General features: G+C 43.3%; 1 protein-coding gene across 1 annotated transcript in view; it reads right to left on the bottom strand.

The window, feature by feature from the left end:
- PCOLCE2 (procollagen C-endopeptidase enhancer 2) overlaps positions 1-17,704 on the bottom strand; it is an 85,882-nt gene that overhangs the window by 29,005 nt on the left and 39,173 nt on the right. Inside the window, exon 3 of the mRNA XM_081569628.1 lies at positions 55-310. Within this exon, the coding sequence (XP_081425754.1) occupies positions 55-310 (256 nt within the window). The remainder of the gene's footprint in view (positions 1-54; positions 311-17,704) is intronic.

Raw genomic sequence — 17,704 nt, 5'->3', positions numbered from 1 at the left:
GGAGGCATTCAGTAACTATGGGCCCTTATTATTGCTGTAATGTGGGAACAATACCTCTTTCATTTGGTTCCGCGGCAGAGAACATGGCCATGAAGCCATTCCCAGCTGTGTTGGCATCGGAAATCATCTGCACCATCATCTTGTTGCTGCTGGACACAAGGGCTCCAGGCCGGAATGTGCCGCAGAAGCGCCCGATGCGCTGGCCGTTGGCATGGCCATTGTACACATCCACAAAGTCATAACGACACAAGTTGTCACTCTCCAGGTCTATGAATCGGAAATTAAGAACTACTACTTTTCCCTCTGGAACCTGCCAAGAAAACGGCCAAGGGGAAAACTGTGTCATGGAAATGGCGTCTGAAGCCTTTACGTCTAAGCCAATTACTGAAATAAGCAAATAAAAGTTTAATACTCTAGATCATGATTTTTTGCTTCAACTCTGAATGAGGCCAGAAAAGGCATTCTACCATAATGCATTCCCAGTAAAAGATAAGCATTTATTATCTTTTTACAAATTCCACAATTCTCTAGGGTACATGAGCTTATTCTTAGGGAGTCTGTCTCAAAGTTGCAAACTATTGAATCAGTCTTATTTTTGAAAATTAATTATTAATTTGTTTGGCTGCACTATCTCTTAATAGCAGCATGCGTTTTTTTTTGTTTTTTTTTAGTTGCAGCATGCAAACTCTTAGTTGAGGCATGTGCGATCTAGTTCCTTGACCAGGGATCAAACCTGGGCCCCCTGCATTGGTAGCACAGGGTCTTAGCCCTAGACCACGAGGGAAGTTCCTGGATCAGTCTTATTAATTACTAAATCATAGCTTACAAAGAATACCAGGCCCGACTGGATCTTAGCACACATCTGCACATTCTAAAGCACCACGGTACTCAGACATAGTGCTCAGCAAAGATACATTTGAAATGTCAATTCTTACAAATAACACAATAGGACAATCTAAAGACATAGAATGTTTCTATGAAGTTCAAACTCAAAGGGTGATTTGGCAACTGTGCAGGTAATTTATAGATAATTCACTTTGGGTCCTCAAGAGGCCAGATCAATTATCTACATTGATTATATTGATTAATTGTTGAATCAGCTCTTCTCAAAGTCACTGAGTTTTTGTTTTCCAGGTGAAAACTATATACTAGGCAGCCTTGAAACATAATATACTGATGAAAAAGATGCGTTTTCACTTTATCCACTTTCTCATAAGACTTTCTTCACCATAATTTCCTCCTCCCTCCTTGTTCCCTGACTAGATAGAGAAAAATGGCTACAAAAGCATTTGGCAGGATTCGTACAAAAGCCCCATTTATTTCACACTATCTTTTCATTTCTTCATACAAGCTCTTTAGTCATAAAGTCTTGATCAGATTTGTTTTACACTTGATAGCATAAGAATTTCATTCTGTAAAAACCTACAGATGACAAAGGTCAGTGATTAAAAAACAACAAAGATCCACAAGCAACACTGTTCGCTTCATCTTAATTAACCATCTCAGACTTAAACCTCAACGGATGCCGTCACATAAATGTGGCATCCCCATGTTGGTAAGCTCCCCATACTGGTAAGTGACATGAAATTTTTTTTTCCTATAATAAGCAGTGTGTCAGTGCTATTTGCCTTTTTTAATCAAACACATAAACACCCAACGGAGAAATTATAACCCAGTAATCACAAGAAGGGGGATATTTTAGCTTTACCATTGTCGCATTCTAACCGCTGGAGGCTTATCTTAAGTATGAACACCAGAAGCTCTAAAGCCACAGTCTAAGAAGTTGACAGCAGAAAACACAATTTAATTTTTAAACATTCTCACTGAGATATCTGTTGCAGAATGTCCTTGGGTTTTTTTGTTTTGTTTTGTTGCATACAATCTCTCTTTATCCCATGATCAGAAAATTATCACAATGTGATGCCACATCTGCTACCTTGACTATAGGCAAGCTCTCCAAGAATCACTGAAAAATTCCCAGTTAAGAAAAACTTTTGGAACTAAATTAATTTGGATTGTCCTTGAGTGAATAATGACTATTGTGTAAATGTATAAACTCTATGAAGGGCAATTCAAAGCTATGACACTCATTCATCCACAGAGTGAGTGTAGATGAAAAAGGAAAGAGGTCTAAGGACGGAGTCCTGGGGTATTCCAATGTCATTGTGTCTCCAAAGTGAAGCCAAACCACCAAAGGGAATGAATCAGTAAGTAAGAGGCAACCAGAAGGATGTGGTGCCCAGAAGCCAGACGAAGAGAGTCTGTCAAGCAGGAAAGACTGGCTGAATCAGGCACTGCTGTTAATCAGTAAGATGATAACTGAGAAATGACCAGTGGGTTTAGCAACCAGAGGTCACTGGTGACTCTGACATGGCTGTTTTGCTGGAGCAGTAGGGATGAAGCCTGAGAAGAGAAGGATCAAGAGAAAATGGAGTGAGAGGAACTGGTGAAAATGAATATAGACAAGTCTTTAAAGGAGTTTAGCTGGAAAGATGAATGGAGTAAAAAGGCTGGAACTAGAAGGGGATGTGTGGTCAAGACAGGATTTTTTAATGGGCTGAATTAAGACATGTTTGCTTGCCAGTGGGAATAATCCTGTAGAGAGGGCAAGACTGATGAAGTAAAAGAGAGGGAGAATTGCTTGAGCAATGTCATTAGCAGGCCAGGGGAGAGCTGATCTAAGACACTGATGGAGCATGGATGGTCTGCCCAGTGAGAGGAAGGGAGGCAGATGCAGGTAGGTTGGTACATGAGGTTGCGATGGCATGTAAAACTTTTCTTCTGGTCACTTTGCTTTTCTCAGTGAAGTAGAGAATGAGGTCATCAGCAGCAAAAGAGTGGATGTGGGAGGAGCTACTGGGAGTTTGAGAACAGATGAGTAGGTGTGTAATAGATTAGGGAAGTGTAACAGGGCTGCCATGAGTGCTGAGGGTCCATTAGAAGTAAATGAATTAAAAGTGAGTCCTCTCTACCATATGATCCAGCAATTCTACTCCTGGGTACATATTTGAGAAAAACAAAAACAGTAATTCAAAGACACCTGTACCCCAATGTTCATAACAGCATTATTTACAAAAGCCAAGATATTGAAGCAGCCTACGTGTTCATCAACAGATGAATAGATAAAGATGTGGTACATATATACAATGAAATATTACTCAGTCATAAAAGAATGCAATTTTGCCATTTGCAACAACATGGATGGACTTGGACTCGAGGATTCCCTGGCGGCTCAGATGGTAAAGAATCTGCCTGCAATGCAGGAGACCTGGGTTCAATCCCTGCATTGGGAGGGTCCCCTGGAGGAGGGCACAGCAACCCACTCCACTATTCTTGCCTGGACAATCCCCACGGACAGAGGCCTGGCGGGCTACAGTCCATGGGGTCACAAAGAGTCAGACACGACTGAGCGACTAGGCACAGCACAGGATGGACTTGGAGAGTATTAGGCTAAGTGAAATAATTTAGACAGAGAGAGACAAATACTGTATGATATCACTTAAGTGTGGAATCTATAAAGTACAACAAACTAGTGAATATAAAAAATGAAACAGGTTAACAGATACAGAGAACAAACCAGTGGGGAGAGGGCAGGGAGGAAAGGTAGCAGAGTAGGAGGTAAAAACTATTATGTACAAAATAAACAAGACCTGGGTTAGATCCCTGAGTTGAGAGGATCCCCTGGAGAAAGGAAAGGCTATCCACTCCAGTATTCTGGCCTGGAGAATTCCATGAACTTCATAGTCCATGGGGTCAGACACGTCTAAGTGACTTTCACTTTCACAAAATAAACAAGCTACAAGGATATAGTGTACAACACAGGGAATATAGTCAATAATTTATGATGTTAATAACTATAAATGGAGTGTAACCTTTAAAAGATGTGAATCACTATGTTGTATTCCTATAACTTACATAATCTTGTACATAAACTATATCTCGTTTAAAAAGAAAAAAGTGAGTCCTCTGCATGGTTGTATTCTCTTTCTCCCCAGCTATGTTCAGCTCCCTAGGTGGAGGTCCAGAGTAGGCAGAGTTGAATTTAAGCAGTGTTGTCGGGGGAGGTTGGGGAGGTGGAGGGATATTTGCCAAGTTAGGACGATGAAGGGAGAGAGGACATAGGCAGGGGAATGACCACAATGGTGGACTACGGAATCCACGCTGGATTGTAAGGACAGAAGTCAGGACTTAGTGGGGTGAGGACACTTGTTATTGTTCAGTGGCTCAGTCGTGTCAAACTCTTTGCGACCCCATGGACTGCAGCACACCAGGCTTCCTTGTCTTTCACCATCTCCCAGAGCTTGCTCAGACTCATGTCCATTGAGTCAGTGATGCCATCCAACCATCTCATCCTCTGTCGTCCCCTTCTCCTCCTGTCTTCAATCTTTCCCAGCATCAGGGTCTTTCTAATGAATCGGCTCTTTGCATCAGTTGGCCAAAGTATTGGAGCTTCAGCATCAGTTCTTTCAATGAATATTCAGGACTGATTTCCTTTAGGACTGACTGGTTTGATTTCCTTGCTGTTCAAGGGACTCTCAAGAGTCTTCTCCAACACCACAGTTCAAAAACATCAATTCTTTGATGCTCAGCCTTCTTTATGGTCCAACTCTCACATCTATACATGACAACTGGGAAAACCATAGCTTTGACTAGACAGATCTTTGTTGCCAAAGTAATGTCTCTGCTTTTTAATATGCTGTCTAGGTTAGTCACATCTTTTCTTCCTAGGAGCAAACGTCTTTTAATATCATAGCTGCAGTCACCATCTGCAGTGATTTTGGAGCCCAAGAAAATTAAGTCTGTAGATTGTGGTGGAGGCAAGGATAATGACAATGGATGTGGGTGACTAAAAAGCGATGGAGGAGAGGAGATAAAAGACCCAAAGGAATAATCCACATAGATGTTGAAATGACTGTGAATAATGACAAGATTAGTGCTGAACACAGTGACCATAAGCCAGGGCCTAAAGTTTATAAGAAATGAGGAAGGCTGTCCTGAAGTCTTCCGATGACTGCAACATGGAGGGACACAGGACACGACAGTCTTGTTTCATTGGTAATTTCTCAGTTCTCTGTCACTGAGAAAATAGTGTGACTGCAGTGAGGCTGTTGAAATGGAACCCAAGCTTTGGAAATTCATTCCCTATGGGGTAAATCATTTCTTCTCCAACGTTCTTTACTTGGTCTAGATGCAATGAAAAGTTGAAGCTTCTCTGAGAATGAGACACAAGTATGTTGGTAATAGAAAATGGGTTACATTGTGTAACTCTGAACACAAAATCCAACAACCCTAACAAAAATTCTTTGGAGGGAAGATTTCAGGGGAGATCGGTATTCACTGTGGGTCTCTTGGAACCATAGATAAATGCCATCTCGCATTGAAGGCTAAGAGAAATTCTGTTGCAAGTGAGATGCACGCCACAGTGAACCCTTCACTATAGCACAACACTGTTCATCTTTATATAGGAACCAAGATTGATGCCCTGTGATTGAACTCTGCTAAGAGTTCCTGGATTATCATTCTAGAGGATTTTGGAAAGCATCTTCTCTGAAGATGACCTTCCACTTCAAGAATCTATAGTCTGTAGCCTTGATTTTTCTTTGTTAGGAGTATAAAAAAATATTGAAAGATACATAAAGTAATATACACCTGGATACCAACAAGCCAGAACTGAATATTGTTAACATTCTTTAAAGTCTCCTTCAATAAAGTAAATAAATAATTTCAGATAAAATAGCTTTCTTTGCCCTCATGTACAGCCTCATTCCCCTGCTTTTCTCAGAAGCAAACACAAATTTAGTGAGTTTCCTTCTGTGCTATTCAAAAAGCTAAATTAATATACCTGTATATGTATCCATGCAGAATCCATAATTGTGTTTTTATGTCTGTTTTAAAAATGAATGAAAGTGGGATAATGCTGTACATATCACTTTCCAACCTGGGCATCCTTGAATTTTCTCAAGGGTGAGGAAGAAGAGAAGTGGGAGAAATTAAAACAACAATCGGGACTCAGTAAGCTATTTCTTCTGCGTAGAGCACTTTTCCACTTCTGCCTTTCTCTTACCCAGGCTCAGGGTCTCAGTTTCAAGGTCACCTCTCCCTGGAGGTGCATCCAGACCCCTCCCACATCCTCCTCTCAAGATGGGCTCTGCCCAGTTAACAGCCTGGCCCTCGGGTCTCTGAGCCCTGGAAGGCTCAACCCACTTACTTGGCCCCTGTCTGTTTATCCTGAAAGATGGAGTTCTAGAAGGTAAGGATCCCCATGCCTTGTTCACTGTTGCATTCCCAGCTTCTGGACAAGCCATGGCCCCAAGCAGAGTTTCATCATAAATATTTACTAAATGAATGAATCCATCAAGAGCTAAATGGACATTAGGTTCTCTGCACAAATCCTGGACATGGTACCTCCTGGGTGGCTCTGCCTCTTTGAGTTTTAACATCTCATACCCAACCCAGCAGCAAAACTCCAGAAGGCCTCTCTCTTTTCTAGGTCATTCTTTACAAAAAAAAAAAGAAGAAGACATATCCTTGGGGAAACTTTATCTTTCAAATCTCCTGTAAATGCTAACACAGTGCAGAAACTCAATTAAGACACTTTCCTGGGGTAACATATTAGACAAGGCCACTGATTTGTGAGATCAAATTGACCAGAGGATAAACTGTCTGCCTGTAGAAAAATAAGTCTGTATTCGTATTTTTCCCCATCAGCAGCTGAATCCTTTGTGGGCCAAAGCCCGGTGCTGCAACAATGACCTCGGCTCACCCCGCAGCGCCTGGGATGTCCTCACGGTCACAGGCAAGAGTGCCAAGTCGCTCGATGCCAATGCGAGGGCTGCTGCCAGAAAATGAACTGGGAATTGCATTCTAGGCTGGTTGTTTGCATTTTCAGGAAACTATAAGCAAATGCAAATAGAAGTCAGCTTCTTTTGTGTGGAGGAGTAGATTTCTGCAGAAGTGGGAACGCTCCTTTGTATCTACAGCTTTTCTTTCCCCAAAACACCATTTACTAATTTAAGCAAAAAGATCTGTTTCTAAAGCCTGATTTTTTAAAAAGCCCTTGTTTTTCATTCCTTTTTATGACTAATACCATGCTTCCCAGGTGGCTCAGTGGTAAAGAATCTGCCTGCTGACGCAGGAGCTGCAGGAGACATGGGTTTGATCCCTGGGTCAGGAAGATCCCCTGGCAACCCACTCCAGTATGGGAATTCCAAGGACAGAGGAGCTTGGTGGGCTACAGTCCACAGGATGACAAACAGTCAGACACAACTGAGCATGCACGCACATATGTACGATACATCTTCATCCATTCATCTGTCAATGGACATTAGGTTGCCTCCATGTCCAAGCTCCTGGAGCAGGAACTGGCATCCCACTCCAGTTTTCTTGCCTGGAGAATCCCATGGGCAGAGGAGTCTGGAGGGCTAGAGTCCATGGGGTCACAAAGAGTTGGACATTATTGAGTGACTAGCACACGCACACACGTTCTGGCTCCATGTCCTGGCAGGCTGTAGGCCATGGGGCTGCAGAGTCAGATACAATTTAGCAACTGAATGAAAGGAACGAACTGCGTGAACACTGGGGTACATGTGTCTTTTTGAATTATGGTTTGCACAGGTTGCTTAGCTCGGTGCTCTGTGATGACCTAGAAGGGTGGGATGGTGGGGTGGGAGGGAGGCTGAAGTGGGAGGGGATATATGTATACGTATAGCTGACTCACTTTGTTGTACAGCAGAAACTAACAAAACATTGTAAAGCAATTATACTCTAATTAAAAAAAAAAAAGCCCTTGTTTTAATCTAATTCTCCTGTTCCACAAACAGACCTTGGGGAAAGTGTGTTCTAAAACACCGACTACATTTTATTTATGGAAAGTTCAAGAGGCACAGAAGCTCTGTTGTCAACTCATTTATATCCCCAAATGTAATCCAGGGCAACGTACAAATTATGCGCAAATATTTGGCGATGCCTCAAGAGGGGGATAAATCCAAAGCTTCGAGATCTTATTCATGTATATTCTGTGTCTATGTAAATACTCTTCTTTTGAAAGATTGAACTGTATAAGCATTTGGAAAACAAAACATACATTTTGATTCATGGAAATAACATCTGATGCTCAGTAAAGAAATATTTTTGGCTGGGGATTAAAAAAAACAACTCTATTTACCCACATATTTCAAAGAAGGGTGGAAACCCCCAACTACCTCAAGCCCGGGCCATGAGAACCAGTCGAAATGGAACGACACTCCTCTTCTGAAAACTGTCCAAAAGCTTTCCCATCGAGGTAGGAATAGAATCCTCACTGTACCTACAGTTGCACACCTGGGTAGTGTGTATTAGGTGCCAGGTATTTTTCTAAGCACTTTAGCATATTATTCCGTTTAATAACAGCAACCCTATGAAGGTGATGTTAGCCCAATTTTACAGTTTACAGGTAAGGAAACTGAGGCACAGAGAGGGTAAGGCCTTGTATAATATCCGAGACTATCTCTCCAGCCTCACCTTTTTCTGTCATGCAACAATCTGGCTGTTCAAGGAACCCTCCAAGCTGGTTCTCCACCTCAGGGCCTTTGCACAGTCAGGCCCCTCTGCTCAGCACACTCTCCTCTCTGATAGTCACACGTCTGCCTCTACCTACCTCATCATTTAACACTCAGCTCAAGTGTCATCTTCCCAGAGGGGCCTCTCCTGAGCCCTTCAGTTGCTTTAGATCATGTCATCCACATAACCATGTTATTTCTTTATCGATTATCATCTGTCTCTCCACCAGAATGTACAATCAAGAGACCAGAGCTTGTCCGCAGCTAGTTCAATACCTGGCTAGTACAGGAATTCAAAAAGTAACTATTGAATAAATGACTGAGATTCTTATAATCTTTTTTCAAAGAAATTTTATTTATTTATTTTGCTGTGCTGGGTCATAGTTGCGACATGTGGGATCTAGTTCCCTGACCAGGGATCAAAGCCAGGCCTCCTGCGTCAAAAGCATGGAGTCTTAGTCACAGGACTACCAGGGAAGTCCCCAAATACTCATAATCTTAATTTTTAAAAAATGGCGCAGACCACAACTCCTGTAACTAGCACATTAAGTTTATGTAACAGTGTACATTAACTAATGGGCTTCCTTGGTGGCTCAGTGGTAAAGAATCCTACCAATGCAGGAGACGTGAGTTCAATCCCTGGGTCAGGTAGATTCCCTGGAAGAGGAAATGGCAACTCACTCTAGTCTTCTTGCCTGGGAAATCCCATGGACAGAGGAGTCTGGTGGGCTATAATCCATGGGGTCACACAGAGTCGGACACAACTTGGTGACTAAAAATCAACAACAAACAGGTACAAGGCAAAGGGTATTGGCACCCTTCTGAAAAGGAAGAAACAGCTTGGAGTGGTTGTGATGACTTAGAGGCACCCAGCAAGTCAGCAGCAGTGGCCAGGTCTCCTGACTTCTTCCAAACTATGTTTCCCGTGGCCTGACATAGGCAGAGGCTGAGGAGGTGCGTATGATCTCAAGTCCTTTCCCCGGCCCCACAGGAAGCTGACATGTCCCAGCCTGCACTGCAGTTAGGTAAGGCCAGATGCCTGGGTCCTGATCAGTGGGACGTAGTGAGGGAAGTCAGGTACCCACGTCGAGGCCTAGCCATAAATGTCTCTGCCCAATCCTTTCAGAGTTCTCTTTTGGCTCTAAGGAGGGGACTCAGTGGTGGAAACAGGAAGGTTCTAGGAGAAGGCAGAGTCACACAGGAGTTAATGCTCAAAAGAGCTGTCCAGGACAGTCATCCAACGGCCCTGGACTGTGTCATAAGCAAGAAATCACCATCTGTTCAGACTCACAGACATAGAGTGCTTCACACATGGCCTTAGTGGTAAAGAATCCACCTGCCATTGCAGGAGATGTAAATGATGCAGGTTTGATCTCTGGGTCCGGAAAATTCCCTGGAGGAGGAAATGGCAACCCATTCCAGTATTTTTGCCTGGAAGTCCCATGAACAGAGGAGCCTGGCACCCTACAGTCCATATGGTCGCACAGAGTCAGACGTGACTGAAGAGACTTAGCATTCACACACAGACATAGAGGAGGCTGCCAAGGGGGAGGGGAGGATTGGGAGTTTGGGGCTAGCAGATGCAAACTCTTACAAATAGAATGGATAAATAACATAGTCCTACTGTATAGCATACCTGCTATTTACCTGGGGCCAAACTATGGTGGAGGTAATGAAGATAATGGTGACCTCTTTCAAAAGATCCCATGCATGTACCGCTACACTCAGTGTCCCCAACCCTGCAGCAGGCCACCACCAAGCCACACCTCCACTAGAAACACCTGGACACTCACAGGAAAGTCTGGGTCAGTCTCTTGTGTGGGAACACAGCCCCACCCATCAACAGAAAACTGGATTAAATATTCACTGAGAATGGCCCTGTCCATCAGAACAAGACCCAGTTTCCCCCTCGGTCAGTCTCTCCCATCAGGAAGCTTTCATACGCCTCTTATCCTTCTCCAGCAGAGGGCAGACAGACTGAAAAACACAATCACAGAAAACTAACCAACCTAATCACATGGACCACAGCCTTGTCTAACTCAATGAAACTATGAGCCATGCCACGTAGGGCCACCCAAGATGGATGGGTCATGGTGGAGAGTTCTGACAAAATGTGGTCCTCTGGAGAAGGGAATGGCAAACCACTTCATTATTCTTGCCTTGAGAACCCCATGAACAGTATGAAAAGGCAAAAAGATAGGACACTGAAAGACGAACTCCCCAGGTCGGTAGGTGCCCAATATGCTACTGGAGATCAGTGGAGAACTAATTCCAGAAACAATGAAGAGACAGAACCAAAGCAAAAACAACACCCAGCTGTGGATGTGACTGGTGATGGGAGCAAGGTCTGATGCTGTAAAGAGCAATATTGCATAGGAACCTGGAATGTTAGGTCTATGAATCAAGGCAAATTGGATGCGGTCAAACAGGAGATGGCAAGAGTGAACGTTGACATTTTAGGAATCAGCGAACTAAAATGGACTGGAATGGGTGAATTTAACTCATATGGCCATCATATCTACTACTGTGGGCAAGAATCCCTTAGAAGAAATGGAGTAGCCATCATAGTCAACAAAAGGGTCTGAAATGCAGTACTTGATGCAATCTCAAAAACGCAGAATGATCTCTGTTCATCTCCAAAGCAAACCATTCAATATCACGGTAATCCAAGTCTATGCCCCGACCAGTAATGCTGAAGAAGCTGAAGTTGAATGGTTCTATGAAGACTTACAAGACCTTCTAGAACTAACACCCAAAAAAGATGTCCTTTTCATTATAGGGGACTGGAATGCAAAAGTAGGAAGTCAAGAAACACAAGTAACAGGCAAATTTGGCCTTGGAGTACAGAATGAAGCAGAGCAAAGGCTAATAGAGTTCTGCCAAGAGAATGCACTGGTCATAGCAAACACCCTCTTCCAACAACACAGAGAAGACTCTACACATGGACATCACCAGATGGTCAACACTGAAATCAGATTGATTATATTCTTTGCAGCCAAAGATGGAGAAGCTCTATACAGTCAGCAAAAACAAGACCGGGAGCTGACTGTGGCTCAGATCATGAACTCCTTATTGCCAAATTCAGGCTTAAATTGAAGAAAGTAGGGGAAACCACTAGACCATTTAGGTATGACCTAAATCAAATCCCTTACGATTATACAGTGGAAGTGACAAATAGATTTAAGGGACTAGATCTGATAGACAGAGTGCCTGATGAACTATGGACAGAGGTTTGTGACATTGTACAGGAGACAGGGATCAAGACCCTCCCCAAAGAAAAGAAATGCAAAAAAGCAAAATGGCTGTCTGAGGAGCCCTTACAAATAGCTGTGAAAAGAAGAAAAGCGAAAAGCAAAGGAGGAAAGGAAAGATATTCCCATCTGAATGCAGAGTTCCAAAGAATATCAAGGAGAGATAAGCAAGCCTTCCTCGGTGATCAGTGCAAAGAAATAAAGGAAAACAATAGAATGGGAAAGACTAGAGATCTCTTCAAGAAAATTAGAGATACCAAGGGAACATTTCATGCAAAGATGGGCAAAAATGGTATGGACTTAACAGAAGCAGAAGATATTAAGAAGAGGTGGCAAGAATACACAGAAGAACTGTACAAAAGAGATCTTCATGACCCAGATAATGGGTCACATTTATGGGTCACATTATGGTGTGATCACTCACCTAGAGCCAGATATCCTGGAATCTGAAGTCAAGTGGGCCTCAGGAAGCATACTAAGAACAAAGCTAGTAGAGGTGATGGAATTCCAGTTGAGCTATTTCAAATCCTAAATGATGATGCTGTGAAAGTGCTGCACTCAATATGCCAGCAAATTTGGAAACTCAGCAGTGGCCACAGGACTGGAAAAGGTCAGTTTTCATTCCAATCCCAAAGAAAGGCAATGCCAAAGAATGCTCAAACTACTGCACAATTGTAGTCATCTCACACACTAGTAAAGTAATGCTCAAAATTCTCCAAGCCAGGCTTCAGCAATACGTGAACCGTGAACTTCCAGATGTTCAAGCTGGTTTTAGAAAAGGGAGAGGAACCAGAGATCAAACTGCCAACATCCGCTGGATCATCTAAAAAGCAAGAGAGTTCCAGAAAAACATCTATTTCTGCTTTATTGACTATGCCAAAGCCTTTGACTGTGTGGGTCACAATAAACTGTGGAAAATTCTTAAAGAGATGGGACTACCAGACCATCTGACCTGCCTCTTGAGAAACCTGTATGCAGGTCAGGAAGCAACAGTTAGAACTGGACATGGAACAACAGACTGGTTCCAAATTGGGAAAGGAGTACGTCAAGGCTGTATATTGTCATCTTACTTATTTAACTTATATGCAGAGTACATCATGAGAAACGCTGGGCTGAAGGAAACACAGGCTGGAATCAAGATTGCCGGAAAAAATATCAATAACCTCAGATATGCAGATGACACCACCCTTACGGCAGAAAGTGAAGAAGAACTAAAGAGCCTCTTGATGAAAGTGAAAGAGGAGAGTGAAAATGTTGGCTTAAAACTCAACATTCAGAAAACTAAGATCATGGCATCTTGTCCCGTCACTTCATGGCAAATATATGGGGAAACAGTGGAAACAGTGGCAGACTTTATTTTGGGGGGCTCCAAAATCTCTGCAGATGGTGACTGCAGCCATGAAATTAAAAGACGCTTACTCCTTGGAAGCAAAGTTATGACCAACCTAGATAGCATATTAAAAAGCAGAGACATTACTTTGCCAACAAAGGTCTGTCTAGTCAAGGCTATGGTTTTTCCAGTGGTCATGTATGGATGTGAGAGTTGGACTATAAAGAAAGCTGAGTGCCGAAGAACTGATGCTTTTGAACTGGGTGTTGGAGAAGACTCTTGACAGTCCCTTGGACTGCAAGGAGATACAACCAGTCAATCCTTAAGGAGATCATTCCTGAGGGTTCATTGGAAGGACTGATGTTGAAGCTGAAACTCCAATACTTTGGCCACCTGATGAAGAGCTGATTCATTTGAAAAGACCCTGATGCTGGGAAAGATTGAAGGGGACAACAGAGAATGAGATGGTTGGATGGCATCACCGACTCAATGACCATGAGTTTGGGTAAAACTGGGGAGTTTGTGATGGATAGGGAGGCCTTGCGTGCTGCAGTCCATGGGGTCGCAAAGAGTCAGACAAGAGTGAGCAACTGAACTGAACTGAACTGGTATATATATGTGTGCATGTGTGCGTGTGTGTGTGTGTGTGTGTTAGTCGTTCATTCATGTCCGACTCTTTACAACCCTATAGACTGTAGCTCATCAGGCTCCTCTGTCCCTGGAATTCTCCAGGCAAGAGTACTAGAGTGTTTTGCCATTCCCTTCTCCAGGGAGACATATATATAAATATCCTCTTTCAGATTCTTTTCCATTATAGGTTTTTGCAAAATATGGACTAGAGTTCTTTGTGCTATGCAGTAGGTTCTTGTTGTTTACTTTATATATAGTAGAGTGTATATGTTAATCCCAAATTCCTATATTCCTCTCTCCCTTCCCCTTTGATAACAAAGATTTTGTTTTCTATGTCTGTGGATCTATTTCTGTTTTGCATGTAAGTTCATTTGTATCTTTTTTTTAAGATTCCACATTTTGTATGATTTACTTCACTTAGTGTGATAATCTGAAAGTCTACTCATGTTGCTGCAAATAGCATTATTTCATCCCTTTTTTATGGCTGAGAAGTATCTCAATATATATTTACCACATCTCCTTTATCGATTCATCTGTCGATGGACACTGAGGTTGCTTCCATACCTTGGCGATTGTAAATAATGCTGCAATGAACACTGGGGTGCATGTATCATTTCGAATTACATTTTCTCCCAATATACCCAGGAAGGGGATTGAAGGATCATATGGTAGCTCTATCTTTAGTTTTTTAAGGAAACTCCATACTGCTCACATTTTTTCACACTGGCGCCTCTTCTGCTTTTCCTGTGGCTCATGACATCACTAGTACCCTACTGTGGATGTAAGTGATGACAAATCTGAGCAAGTTAGGCGATTCATCATCACCTTTCTTGAGAACTGGAAATTCACTACTTAATTTTTCACTAAACACAAGCTGCCTTTTTGGCTATTTGTTCCTGAAAGGATTTACTGCAAAATAAAAAAGGATTACCCAACAATAAAATAAAAAAGCACTTACCAAACAATAAAATAAAGATTTATAAAACAAAGAGCTGTAGATTTATACCAAGCAATAAATAACAAAACCATTCTAGCAAGAGCATTCAGACTATTTTAAACAGAACAGCTCAGCCTCAGTATGTTTCCCAGCATACATTTCATGGACAATGAATCTATACTTCCCATGTTGTCCATGGGACCAGCCCCACTGGAAGCCTGGTGGCCTCATGTGTCTCATGGCCACAGTGCCAACCATAGCACTGGTGCCACATAGCTGCGGGGAGCAGAAGCATAAAATACTCATTCTTCCACCACCTAAGACTGAACATATTGGCTGAAGTCCAAGCTAACTCATGTGATCACTGTGTGTCCTGAATACTGCCCTTGAGAGGTCTTAGCTGTGTTGGGAAAAAAGAGACAAGTTCTCACTATTTGTCTTTCTCATCTAACCACATGTTTAGGAGAGAATGTACTTCTAGACAAGATCTCGGCAGAAGATGGAACCACCACGGGAAGCTCTACCAAACCCATCTTGGATTACTGAAGCAACTCTTAGGAGTAATATGCCTTTTATAACAATGAAAAATCCACAACAAATAGTAAACCACATGAGATGCCCTGAATGACAGGTACACATCAGAATGGTCTAGGACAAATGAAGACACCTGGCCATCCTGGCCTCAGGGCACCTGGGTCCTTCCTCTAAAGTTTGAAGCTGTCCCCTTAAAAACCACAGGCTGAGAGACTTCCCTCATGATCTGGTGGCTAGGATGCTACGATTTCACTACAGCGGCCTGGGTTCAATTCCTGGTTGGGAAACTAAGATCGTGCAGGCCAAATGGCATGGCCAACAAAATTTAAAAATAAAATTTTAAAAATTTAGAAAAAGGATTTCCCTGATGGTCCAGTGGTGAAGACTCCAAACTCCCACATCGCAGGGGGCACAGGTTCGATCCCTGGTTGGGGAAGTTCTACAGGCTGGTGTAGCCAAATAAATACATACATAAATAAAATAAAAACCATGGGTTGACTAAACGAAGAGCTGCTGAATGGATAAAAGGGTGAAAGGATGGCTTCCTGATACCTGGAGAATGAAGTCCAAACTCCTTAGAATAATAGTGCGTGAGGCCCACCCTTCTGACATTCTACCCATCACTTGAACACCCCCAGCCCCTTTCTGTTTCCACCTCTATGAGATCATGTGTGCATCTCCTGCCTGGAATCCTCTCTTCCTGTCTTAGACTATCCACTGCCACCCCGATCTCAAATTCTGGGCCAAGTGCACCTCTCTAGGAACCCACCAGCCTCCCAGTCCTCCACCAACGTCCACACTCAGGGGGACATTATCTTCCCTCTTTCTGCTCCCGAAGCCCACTCATCTACTGTTCTCCTTGCTCTCTCGGTAGATCCCTCAGCATCTACGGGGCCCACAGGGCCTGCAGTGTGTGTTCGCTGCCTCCAGAAGGACTGCAAAGGACTTCCACAGGCAGGACTGTTTCATTTTGATTCATCTGTGTCTGAGTCTGAACCCACAGGCTGCTGGAGGCCAGGTATCAAAAAAAGTGCAGTGAAAGTTAGTTAGGTAGGAGATAGATGGCTCCTGGGTTGGACAGCTGGTGTTTGTCAAGTGGATTAAAACTGAAGCTTTGTTTTCACCCAGACTCTCCAAGGACAAAGCTAGTGGCAGAAACAGCTCTGCAGAAGTAAAGAGATTGAGATGACCACTCCTGGGGGCAAGGAAAATTTCCCTGTCTGCACACATGCAGGAAGCTTCCTTGGGGGTCAAAAGGGAGGGGGCACCACCCCGTAAGAAGCATGGGCTTGCACCCACAGGCCTCTGCAATAATGGACTCCATCTTAGTAAAATGCTGCACATGCATGTTGGGGAGGGTCCTAGAACAGGTCAGATGTGGAAAAAGAAACGAGACAATTGGCCAGGGTGACAAAAGACCCGGGCTTCCCTGATAGATCAGTTGGTAAAGAAAATCTGCCTGCAATGCAGGAGACCCTGGTTTGATTCCTGGGTTGGGAAGATCAGTTGGAGAAGGGATAGGCTACCCCACTCCAATATTCTTGGGCTTCCCTTGTGGCTCAGCTGGTAAAGAATCCGCCCACAAAGCAGGAGACCTGGGTTCGATCCCTGGGTTGGGAAGATCCCCTGGAGAAGGGAACGGCTATCCACTCCAGTATTCTGGCCTGGAGAATTCCATGGACTGAATAATCCATGGGGTCTCAAAGAGTTGAACACAACTGAGCAGCTTTCACTTTCAAACAAGGACCCGGAAGAACAATATAAGTGATTTAAATCGCCTCTTTTCTGTGCTCCTCATTCAGGACACACACACACACGCCTCTCTGGATGTGTATTTCTGCCTAGCTTCTGTCTTAAATAATAAACTGCTTCTCTGTGTGCTCTCCCATAGCTTGTACTGTGTCTCTAATATACCTTTTACCTGTTTTTACAGTTTTTGCCTCCTTGAAACATCCCTGCTTTCAAATGGAGGAGCCCTTTGCTTCTAGCCTCTAGCCCTGGGTGATCTAGTGGTTAGAACTCCTGGTTTTCATCCAGGCTACCCAGGTTCAATCCGTGGACAGGGAACTAAGATCTCTCTTCAGGACAGCTCACTGCTCTCTCCAGGATCATTAGGATGGAGACGGGGAACAGTTTCCAATCTTCATTTCAGTCTCAAATCTGTGAACAGTTTGGGGGAATTTCTATGCCATTTGATTATTTGTTCTGCAAATCAACAAGTATTCGTTAAATACCAGCCACTGGCACAGCATCATACATCAGGCTGGAGAAAACAGACTCCGAAGTTCCCTGTGACCCGTAACCTGACAGTGCCTCCCTGGAGCAAGCTGTGCATGCTAAGTCACTGCAGTCGTGTCAGACTTTTTGCCACCCCATGGACTATAGCCTGCCAGGCTACTCTGTCCACGGGATTTGTTACCGTCTGAGCCACCAGGGAAGTTGCTTGGAGTAAGTCAGGGCTCCACTAAGACATGTGAGAGAAGTT

Source organism: Giraffa tippelskirchi, chromosome 2 (genome assembly GCF_054371585.1).
Source record: "Giraffa tippelskirchi isolate mGirTip1 chromosome 2, T2T-mGirTip1v1.2.pri, whole genome shotgun sequence".
Lineage (NCBI taxonomy): Eukaryota > Metazoa > Chordata > Mammalia > Artiodactyla > Giraffidae > Giraffa > Giraffa tippelskirchi.
This window is presented reverse-complemented; position numbering and strand designations above follow the sequence as displayed.